Raw genomic sequence first — 12,008 nt, 5'->3', positions numbered from 1 at the left:
ATATGAAAATTAGAGGCTGTTTTACATTTTCTGTTTCTTTTACTGTTATAATTTAATAAAAGTTCTATATGTGTGTACATGTATATGGTACAATTAACAGTTTGCTGAAAACAGTATAATATTTTAATGTTAAATTATATACAGTGGAATACTGTATTTGGTCTAAAAAGTAATATGGTGTAAATATTGATCATGGTTGTAGTCCTGTAAAAATACAGCAACGTGGCTAGCAGTTGTACATTTTTAGTGTATTGTTCAAAACATTATATAAATATTATGGAACAGAACTGCTATACTACTATACCTTTAAAGTAAATGGCATTCCAGGTTTGAAATATCTGGGGGTTTTGGTGAACTGGATGGTGTATGGTGATGTGACTATATGTATACCCCTCCTTTCAGCTTCCACCATCTCACTGCCTGAAACACACAGTTGCACAGTTGCAATGTTATTAGACATTCTTAAAGACAGTACTTACACACCATTTGCATGCTTTTAACAGGTGCATGCAGATCATTGGAAAGAAAAATTGCAATATACTGATGTACTCTACCCGTTAAAGGTTTGGACACACCATCTCTTTTCTTTATTTTTATCATTTCCAATATTGTACATTTATACTGAAAACATTCAAATTTTGATAGAACACATGGAATTATATAGTAAACAAAACTTTATGAAACAACCCAGTTGTTGCAGTTCAAGTGGCAGACAAATTTTTAGCATGGCAAATGTTTTCAAGATGGCAAAATAAAATAAAAAAAAAGGGTGTGTTTGAATCTCAGTGTATCTGGGTAATGAAGCACCAGCAGTGGACTGGATAGGTGTGACAACAACTGTCAAACATGGAAGAGAAAGTATGATGGACTGAAGCTCCTTTGTTGGATCCAGTGTCATTAATACAAAGAGTGTGTGGCATTCTGAATCAAAGCTCCTACCAAAGCAATTTACAGGAGCATGCAGTGATTGATATACATAAAACAGAATGCAGTGATGTGGAAGTTTCAAATTTCAATATTTTATTCAGAATACAACATAGATGACATATCAACTGTTTAAACTGAATCATTTTAAGTCAAAAATAAGTTGATTTTAAATTTCATGGCATTAACACATCTCAAAAAAGTTGGAACAAGGCCATGTTTACCACTGTGTGGCATCCCCTCTTCTTTTTATAATAGCCTGCAAATGTCTGGGGACTGAGAAGACAAGTTGCTCAAGTTTAGGAATAGGAATGTTGTCCCATTCTTCAACAGGCTTTAAGTTGCTCAACTGTCTTAGGTCTTCTTTGTCGCATCTTCCTCTTTATGATGTGCCAAATGTTTTCTAAGGGTGAAAGATCTGGACTGCAGGCTGGTCATGTGTATCTCTCATGAATACCAAAATGAGCCAATATTTGGCATGACATTTCAAAATGTCTTACTTTCAACATTTGATATGTTATCTATATTCTTTTGTGAATAAAATATAAGTTTTATGAGATTTGTAAATTATTGCATTCCTTTTTTATTCACAATTTGTACAGTGTCCCAACTTTTTTTTTTTTTATCGGTTTTGTAGATTTACATCAGCTGAACCGATCACTCATGAGACTCAGGTTCAAAATGCTGACCCTCAAGCAGGTCGTGTCTCAGTTCGGGTCCGAGGACACGGTAGATCTAGATCAAAAGGTAGCATACTTTCATGTTTTCATCCTCGCTTCTCACACAAAGGTCCTGTGGATCGCTTTCGGGGCAAAGCTAATCAATATCAGTTTCTTCCATTTGGCCTTGCCCTCTCACCCTGCACCTTCACGAAGTGTGTGGATGTGGCTCTGGTTCCCCTGAGACTTCAGGGCATCCGCATCCTAAACTATATCGACGAATGGTTGATATTAGCTTGATGAGAGCAGTTAGTGGTCCAGCAATGAGATGTCATTCTTGCTCTAATGAAGGAGCTGGGGTTTTGGCTGAACGCCAAGAAGAGTGTGCTTTCTCCTTTACAGAGAACCATTTATCTAGGTATCATATAAGGTGCCCATAAGGTGCGTCCATCCATCCTAGGTGCCTTAGATGTTTGGAGAGATCCCGGGTTCTTATCTAAAGGCACCATGCTGGGAGGCCCCGGTCGTCGCGTAATGATTATGATGGATGCATCCCTCACCGGGTGGGAAGCGGCCATGATTGGCCCAAGGTCTAGGGAAAGGGGCCCCATCTACTATGGCACATCAATTGCCTAGAGATGCTGGCCGTGCTTCTAGCATTGAACCAGTTTCTCCCGGACCTCAGAGGTCACCACATGTTGATCTGTTCGGACAACACCTCGGTGGTCTCATACATCAACCACCGTTCTGTGTTCACGCCCCCTGTACAGGCTAGTGTGCAAGATCCTCATGTGGGCCCAGTGGAGGCTGCTATCATTGAGAGCAGCATACATCCTGGGCCTTCTGAACGAAGTAGCAGACACCCTGTCGAGGCAGGGGTTGAGACCCAGGGAATGGCAGCTTCATCCTCCCGTGGTGGAGCAAATTTGGGAGAAATCCGGCAGGGCTCAGGTGGAATTGTTCACGTCTTGAGAGATATCTCAATTCCCCCAATGGTTCTCCCTGACCTCCCCAGCCCCTCTAGGAGACAACATGTGTTGAGACATTAAACTGCATACATTTCAGTAAGAACTGAAATAATTTAGGTTTTCTAAAGCTTTTGGCAGTGTAGGTATAATGGGCTCATGAGCTGAGCATCAGTCTCAGTTAAAGAAAAGGAGCCCCATAGCTTGATAGTTCCATCATCATGTTTCACAGCATAAAGGTATTTTCAACAGATTGTTTCTTAAACAATTATGAATAAATGTTCAGGAAATTTCCAAAACAAGGATAAATGTGACAGTCATGGACAGATGGAAAAACATGTCAAACAAATACAAGCCAGGGAGTGTTGTGATATATGTAAGAATATATACAAATGCTAATTATTGTAATGAAAAACAGGTAAAAACTTTTGACATAGTTAATCGAGGTGTGGTTGCTAGTGGTAATTGTAGATCCAGTCCAAAATCCTGACAAAGCTTCTGATAAACATAAGCTCTAAGCTGGTATCCACTGCTTTGTGTGAGTCCCTGCAAGTGCTGCCCATTAGTTAAGGAAGAGATGGAAACCAGGAATTGTAAACAGGGTCTGTATCCTCTCTGAATACAATGTCTTAACCTGGTCCTCCGAGCACATCTGGATAGAATACGGGCACAACTTCCTGCCTACCACTGCCATAGGACTTTTCCCCTTCTAGGCTGCCTACGGTTCAGTAACCCAAAATTGAATGATACTGTTCCATGACAAAATCCCATAAATGCTTTGTAGACCATGGCTTCAGCAGCTGGACATTAAACTGAATTGTTTAATAAACTGTTTTTGATTCTGAGCTCAATCACATACAGTGTTTCTCCAACCAGTTTAAGTATGTCTGGAAAGGTTTGAATGATCTGTTGTCTGGTTAGAGTTGCTGTACCTTCTCCTTTCTTGATCTGCCCAGTTCAGGTCAGAAGCATATTTTTTATGTATCACATTATTACAACATCATCAACAACTGCAGCAATTAGTTTGTTATAATTATTCCTGTGAGACATAATTTCTATGACACCCCCACACCCCCCACCCCCATGTGAAATCATTATGAGCAATCTCATATATATTTGTCAGGTTTTACTGTCAACTTCTAAAAGCAAAACATTTACATTTGTGGCATCTTGTAGACATTTTATTTATCAAGCATGGTTTACAGAAGTGTTGTGAAATCTTAATAAATAAATAATGAATAAATAAACCTTGATACTAGTTTAATAGGTCACAGACTATCAGAATCAGTATATAAGCTACGTTGGCAAGGTAATATAGTAATTTAATCTTTGTATAAAAAGTGGAGACAAAAAAAAATTATAGACTGACAGAATGCAATTAAAAGTAGAAAAGAAAAGTGATTTATACTTGTCACATGTACTTTCCAGCACGAAAAAAAATCTTTTTTGCAACATTAGGAAGCACATTAGGGTTAAGGGCCTTGCTAAAGGGCCCTAAGAGTGGCAGTTTGGTGATACTTAAAACGTGAACCCTTGATCTTCCGAGCCAGAGCCTTAAAAAACTGAGCTCCAACTCCCCTAATGAGGCTATATGATGCAGTTATATAAGGCTACTGCAGAGACTCAAACTGAGGTGCATAAAATACAAACCCAGATCCAAAACAGTTGGGATGCTGTGTATAATGTAAATAAAAACAGAATGCTTTGACTTGCAAATCCTTAGCTATTTTCTTGACAGGTAGTGGAGTGCTTCTTATTAGCCTTTATTTTTAAAGGTTTAGCTTTCAAAGACTTTTTTAAGCCTATGCTGAAAACATTGTACTTTGTAGTGCTAATGTAACATTAGAGTCTTTTTATGTACAGTGAGTTGATCAAGGACGAGTCTTGTGACAAAAAATGCTAATAGGATATTATAGCCATAATAAATCATAGTACTTTAAATAATTAAGTACATTTAAAGGCAAATACTTTTTGTACTTTTACTCAAGTGAAAGTTTAATGGGAGCACTTTTACTTTTACTCACGTACATGGTTTGTGTGCTTTGTCCACCACTGGTAATAGATGAAGTATGCAGTTTAGCATTTTCATGCTAAAACATGACAGGCCTTTCCGAAAAAAGACGCCATCTGGGTAAAAGCTTTTAAACTGCTCTAAAATAAATAGCCCAAGCTGTCTATTCAATAAGCACTAAAACACCCCAATGGCATTAGAGATGTAAGCTTTTAAACTGATTGCTGATAATAAGCCACATGATTCCTCTCGACTGTAGTCCAAAGGATGCAGCATCCATAATTTCCGAAAACAATTTCATATTTGTCTGATCATGGCACAGTTGTCCACTTTGATTCAGTCCATTTTAAGTATGTTTCAATCCAGAAAAGAAACTGGCATTTCTGGATCATGTTCACATATTGCTTATTATTTAAATGATAGAGCTTTAAATTGCAATTGTGGATTGCACTGTAAGCTGCATTCACAGACAATGATTTTTGGAGGTGTTTCTGAGCCCATGTAATGCTTAACAGATCACAGGCATCTATTATTGATCTTCACTCTTGTCTTTTGCATGCAGAGAGTTCTCCAGATTATCTGAATCTTTTGATGATATGTACAGTAGATGATGAGTTATTAAAAGCCCTAATAATTGTATATTGATTTGTACATTAAGTTTTTCACAGATTGGTGAATCTCTGCCCATCTTTACTTCAAAATAAATCTGCCTTTCTAAGATGCTTTCATATGACCTGACCTGTTGCTGGTTAACCTAATTATTTACAATGTTCTTCCAGCAGAGTCCAATTCTTCTTTAAAATGGTACATTTACTGTTGTGATTATAATAATCATTGCATTCTGTTTAATTTTTTTTTATAAAACTACCTAAAGAGAGTACTTTCCGAAACAATTAAACCAAAGTGAAAAATTGCTGAACTTACTAATGAAAGAAACTTTATTAGAGATTAAGAATTTTATTAAAGTTAGTAACTTTTTCATAAAAAATAAAATGGTATATTCATAGACTTACATTAACCCTGTCCAGAGAGCTTTGAATACTTGTTTTTTCATTTCCTTGAAACACTCCGAACACAACAAAAGCACTACCTTCAACATTTTCACCAAACAGATACCTTAAAAACAGTGAAGAGTAAAGAAGAATTGTCAAGAACAGATTCATCACCAATGAGGCACATGAACCAAAGCAGTAAAGTTTTAGAATTTGTAACATAGATCTTTTCTTTGCTGCACAAACATGATAAAAATCTTACTTTGCCTTGATCTTGACAGAAAAACTTTCATCATCAGCATAGAAGAAAGATTTGTCAGTTATCAAACTCACATCAAAACTGGGCAGCCCTAAAAAATAAATTCATTTAAAATAGATCGATATAATGATCAATACATTTGATCTGAATTTGAGTAATACAAACAGTGTTATCCTGCTATAAAGAATTATTATTATTTTATTTTTTTTGCTAAAAAGGATTTATTATTATTATCATCATGATCATCATCATCATTATAATTATTATTGTTATTATTGTTGTTGTTATTACTATTGTTATTCTTCTTCTACTTCTTCTTATAAATAGACAATGTTTGAGGAGGCCTGAGAAACATAAAATTGCTTCCATCTAACTGATAGAGCACCTTATTCAAATATTGTACAATGATTCACCATATTTGGCTCACATAATATTCAACCGGCATTAACAAAATTTTAGTTTAGCCTAGAAAATCTGATACAGTGGTTGAGGAGGGTCTGAGGAACATTCTGACCAGCTTTGGGCTAAGTGCTCCCAATGCTTTATTGCCAGCATCGTGGTCAAATTTGCTCTGTATTTAAAAGTACCTTTATAGTCATAACTTTTGAACCCAATGATGTAGATTTCTACACAATGCCTTTTGGGATTGTTCCACCCCTTGTGGCAATTAATATGATAACAATGCCTAGCTGTTAGACCTTCCCCCAATTTTTTCCTGATTTTACCAAATTTAGCTCACTACATGTTGAGACCTCGAGGAAGAAACATTCTTCTACAATCTGATGGCAAACAGAAAAAAACTAAACAAAAATAGAATGTGATGGTGTATCTCACCGATCTATCTACTTATCATTACAAAACTTGATAGGACCGTATCCTAAGACCATACAATTGAATCTGACTACAATAGTTGCAGCTGCATTAACAAAGCCACTCTGCTGCACATTTATTCTTTTAGACCTTTCCTCCAGCTGTCAGATAATTCCACCACTGTCCAAGCTCAAAACACACAAACCAAACTACAAGTCACTTTGGATCCCTTTGTTAAAAATCATGTCTTGTAGTTAATGAAGCAACAATTCTAACATATCTGTGAATGTAAAAGTTTTTTGTATTATTATTGTTATAATTTCCTGATCATTATATGTATTATGTTTATTGAAATACTTACTGTATTCTTTGACCTCGAACTCTGCTGTAAAATTCTTATAAGCATTCTCCTTGAAGTGTGCTGCTATTTTCCAGATTCCATTTCTTCCAATCCAAAAACAAGAGTTAGATTAAATATTAACATGTTCATGCAAATATTTATTCATTCATTTATGTTTTAAATGTTCATTTCGTAATGCAATTCCAGGAAGCAACGTCATGGTAATAATCATATGGCTAAAGACTTATGGCCACTGTTTTTTTTTTTTTTTTTGGAAACAGTTCAACAGCAGAATTAATTTAAATTAATTAATTAATTTAATTAATTATTACATTTATGTAATGAAATAATTTATTAAATTAATTAATTAAATTTTTTTGGGGTATCCAGAATTTATTTAAGACAGATTATCATTTACATAAGAACTCAACACCAACCTGACGGGATTTCCCAGTTTAAATATATCGGTGACTACTCCCTTTCTTATACTGATTGATTTTTGATCAACGATAATCCCTTCCGGAGTCTGCAGACATAAAAATATATTAGACATGTTGATTTATATATATGTTATTATTGTTAGATAAAATTGTTAGATAAAAAATTACGTACTGATACTTTCACAACAACAGTATTGACCATAGGTTTCATGGTTGAGTCCAGAGCAAATATTCTGTATTTTACTGAAGAAGATTTACAAGAAATTGAATAAGAATTCAGAAATAAAAGCCCACACATTTACATCAGATATATAAACAAAGATTGACAAAGGTCCCCTGGTGGTCTAGTGGTTAAGATGCAGCGCTCCCACCGCTGCGACCCGGGTTCGATTCCCGGTCAGGGAACCATCCCCAGCCACTCTTAGTGCCGGTCCCAAGCCCGGATAAATTGGGGAGGGTTGCGTTAGGAAGGGCATCCAGCGTAAAACATGTGCCAAATCAAACGTGCGGATGATCCGCTGTGGCGACCCCTAACGGGAGAAGCCGAAAAGAAAGTTTTTTTTTTTTATATAAACAAAGATTGACATTTGATAAAGTTTTTGTTAGTTTTAAGATGGTTTTCACACTATCTCACACACATCCCTTTGTCTGTTCAGTGTCTATAGAATATTTACGATGTTAATCTGTAAGGTAAACAGGAAGTCTTATCTGGGCTCACACATCTCTGACTAGTATATCCTCTTGTCTAAACAGGAAACAAGTTTGGGACAGCCTTTTCTCTGTATGTGTATATATACGTTCTGCTACCTTCAATAAACAGAAGAAGAAGAACATGCATTCTGTTTGCTGTGTATTTCTTCTTCCCTGATATCAGAAAGGCACCACGGGCATAGCAGGTCGTATGGAAAACCTCTCCAAGAATTAAGTTTCGTTTGGGCATGATAAAAATCTAACAGTTTTCCAATAACGATAATTATGTTACACTGTTAACCATTTACTACTTGATCATACTGTAGTTTCAGCAGTCTCACTCACCATCGGTATCTGGAGTATATATCGTCTTATCTGTTTGAAGGAACAAATACCCAGGCTGGAATGAGACCATAACAATTTTCTCCAAGGTTTGGCTACCCCAAACTGCTCTCAAATAAACATACTGTTGTTCCTCAGAGTCAACATCAAACGCACCGTCTCTGATGGGAATCTATGGCACAAAGCATTCAGTGTACAATTTTTGTGTGCAGAACCTTTTACTTTTATACATTTATTAGCATGTTTATTTTAAAAGCAAATTCAATTTTATTGATACATTGGAATTTTAGATATAGATGAAAATAGATTCAGTAAGGAAAATACGTATTTGAACACCCTGCTATTTTGCAAGTTCTCCCACTTAGAAATCATGGAGGGGTCTGAAATTGTCATCGTAGGTGCATGTCCACTGTGAGAGACATAATCTAAAAAAAATATCCAGAAATCACACTGTATGATTTTTGAAACTATTTATTTGTATGATACAGCTGCAAATAAGTATTTGAACACCTGAGAAAGTCAATGTTAATATTTGGTACAGTAGCCTTTGTTTGCAATTACAGAGGTCAAACGTTTCCTGTAGTTTTTCACCAGGTTTGCACACACTGCAGGCGGGATTTTGGCCCACTCCTCCACACAGATCTTCTCTAGATCAGTCAGGTTTCTGGCCTGTCGCTGAGAAACACGGAGTTTGAGCTCCCTCCAAAGATTCGCTATTGGGTTTAGGTCTGGAGACTGGCTAGGCCACGCCAGAACCTTTATATGCTTCTTACAGAGCCACTCCTTGGTTATCCTGGCTGTGTGCTTCGGGTCATTGTCATGTTGAAAGACCCAGCCTCGACTCATCTTCAATGCTCTAACTGAGGGAAGAAGGTTGTTCCCCAAAATCTCGCAATACATGACCCCGGTCATCCTCTCCTTAATACAGTGCAGTCGCCCTGTCCCATGTGCAGAAAAACACCCCCAAAGCATGATGCTACCACCCCCATGCTTCACAGTAGGGATGGTGTTCTTGGGATGGTACTTATCATTCTTCTTCCTCCAAACACGTTTAGTGGAATTATGACCCAAAAGTTCTATTTTGGTCTCATCTGACCACATGACTTTCTCCCATGTCTCCTCTGGGAGATCATCCAAATGGTCATTGGCAAACTTAAGACATGCCTGGACATGTGCTGGTTTAAGCAGGGGAACCTTCCGTGCCATGCATGATTTCAAACCATGACGTCTTAGTGTATTAACAACAGTAACCTTGGAAACGGTGGTCCCAGCTCTTTTCAGGTCATTGGCCAGCTCCTCCCGTTTAGTTCTGGGCTGATTTCTCACCTTCCTTAGGATCATTGAGACCCCACGAGGTGAGATCTTGCATGGAGCCCCAGTCCGAGGGAGATTGACAGTCATGTTTAGCTTCCTCCATTTTCTAATGATTGCTCCAACAGTGGATCTTTTTCACCAAGCTGCTTGGCAATTTCCCTGTAGCCCTTTCCAGGTTTGTGGAGGTGTACAATTTTGTCTCTGGTGTCTTTGGACAGCTCTTTGACCTAACGACCTCAAACAGGTGCATCTAATTTAGGATAATAAATGTAGTGGAGGTGGACATTTTAAAGGCAGACTAACAGGTCTTTGAGGGTCAGAATTCTAGCTGATAGACAGGTGTTCAAATACTTATTTGCAGCTGTATCATACAAATAAATAGTTAAAAAATCATATATTGTGATTTCTGGATTTTTTTTGTTAGATTATGTCTCTCACAGTGGACATGCACCTACGATGACAATTTCAGACCCCTCCATGATTTCTAAGTGGGAGAACTTGCAAAATAGCAGGGTGTTCAAATACTTATTTTCTCACTGTATAAGGCACACATATATATTTTAAATATTTTATATATTTTATATATGTACACAATGGAAATGTATGCAATAATTGTACATGTTTGTTATGGTGGACATACAGAACTGCATTTAAATCTTTATCAATTAATCAATAAGTCAAAGACTAAAAATACTGTTTAGTCTGAAAACTGTTTTAAAGATTAAACATATTGAGTAAAAGTGCTACTTGTGGAAGAGGTACATCTTTAAATGGTGTGTGAAGACTGAAAACCTTTTAAATATCTAGGTGAAGTTTATTCCACCACTTTCGAGAACAGGTTGTAGAACAGGGTAAAAGTACTGAGCCAGGCCTTCCTTGAACCCTGAGACATGTTGGGGCCAATCAAGCAGTGGTTGAAGATTAAAGCAAGCAGAGCATGGAGTAGTACTACATCGCATTACTGGTGAGGATCAGACTTAATCATATATAAAATGTTCTTTTACATTTAAAAACTAGGATCCTTGTTTACTAGGTTAACACATTGGCAATAAAAAAAACCTACTGCTTCTTACCTTTATATCAACATTAGCTTGATATTTGTTGTCCTGATTTAGAGTAACAGTTTTACTGACGAGGTTTAATTGTTTACTAGGAATGTTCATTACGTTTATATTGATTCTTAACTCATCACTGCCTTCATAGTCCTGCACCTCTACAAACACCTTCTGTTCTGTGCCCAGTTTCAGGATCTGGGAAGTTGACATGATGAACCTGAGATAGACATAGACAGGTTATCACAATATATTTCCTAGTCATTCTTATTTATTTCTGATTTGTTTGTTTGGTTTTTCATTATTTTCACAATTTTGTTTGCCATTATGTTGTATTATGTGTGAAAAAAATTATCTGACATTTGTATTGGTTCGATTTTTATTTTTTGATGAACAGATTGATTCCTATAATTTTTTTTTTATATTAGTCCTCATTCATTATATGAGACAATCCGCAAATATAATGGCTGAAGCACTATTTTGCATACTTTTGCATAGTCCACGAAGAACACTGCATACACATTTTAAATAAACAGATTGATTTCTATAAAAAAAAAAAATTTATATTAGTCCTCATTCATTACATGAGACAATCCTTAAGCAATATTGCTGTGAACTAGTCTCAGCAAATATAATGGCTGAAGCACTAGTTTTGCATACTTTTGCATAGTCCACGAAGAACACTGCATACGCATTTTAAATTATTAGAAATAAAAGTTATTCTTTCTAAACATTGATAAATCACACATGAACATTTGTGCATAAGACCTAATTATTTAAAATATCCCCCAAAAAAACAGCTTTTCTACTTAATCTTTGGTGGAAACCTTCTTTTGCATGGACAGAAGTTACTGAGATGGAATCCAATTTTTGAACACTTTTTTCCTTCCCAGCCCTTAAGCACAATCCTCATAGACTTCATAGTCTTTGGGAAGTGGTTGTATGCAGCCAGCCATATTGCCTCAACACAAAGAAGTGGTTTAGAAGAATCATGCTGATACCCAGGTCAGATTTAGTGGTCTATTTTTGTTTAAACTTTTTAAGCAAATGGTGTCTCAAAATATAATGCCAATTCCAGTGATTTTTTTTTTTACTGATTACCTCCTGAAACAGCTAGGGCTGCTTTTTTTTTTTTTTTTAAAGCTGACTTTGATCAAGAGCTATTATTTGGCATCTTCATCACATGACTGCACTGGTGGACTTTTGATAT

At 36.5% G+C, this 12,008-nt stretch overlaps 2 protein-coding genes across 3 annotated transcripts in view; both read right to left on the bottom strand.

Annotated features, from left to right (window-relative positions):
- Window positions 1–475, bottom strand: part of LOC310715879 (complement C3-like) — a 113,785-nt gene extending 113,310 nt beyond the window's left edge. For both annotated transcript variants that reach the window (XM_083522576.1, XM_083522575.1), the window contains exon 1: window positions 305–475. In XM_083522576.1, the coding sequence (XP_083378702.1) occupies window positions 305–460 (156 nt within the window). In that variant the 5' untranslated portion in view covers window positions 461–475. The remainder of the gene's footprint in view (window positions 1–304) is intronic.
- A 2,880-nt stretch (window positions 476–3,355) lies between these two features.
- Window positions 3,356–11,032, bottom strand: LOC310715628 (complement C3-like; the record flags this gene model as incomplete). Its single annotated transcript, XM_083522148.1, has 8 exons — window positions 10,820–11,032; window positions 8,436–8,604; window positions 7,573–7,643; window positions 7,398–7,486; window positions 6,982–7,064; window positions 5,814–5,901; window positions 5,573–5,675; window positions 3,356–3,496 (listed from the first exon to the last, which is right to left on the bottom strand). The coding sequence occupies exons 1-8, from the start codon at window positions 11,009–11,011 to the stop codon at window positions 3,356–3,358; spliced, it is 936 nt and encodes a 311-aa protein (XP_083378274.1). The 5' UTR covers window positions 11,012–11,032.
- Window positions 11,033–12,008: the final 976 nt, after the last annotated feature.

The sequence above is a fragment of the Silurus aristotelis genome, assembly GCF_946808225.1.
Source record: "Silurus aristotelis genome assembly, chromosome: 20".
Lineage (NCBI taxonomy): Eukaryota > Metazoa > Chordata > Actinopteri > Siluriformes > Siluridae > Silurus > Silurus aristotelis.
This window is presented reverse-complemented; position numbering and strand designations above follow the sequence as displayed.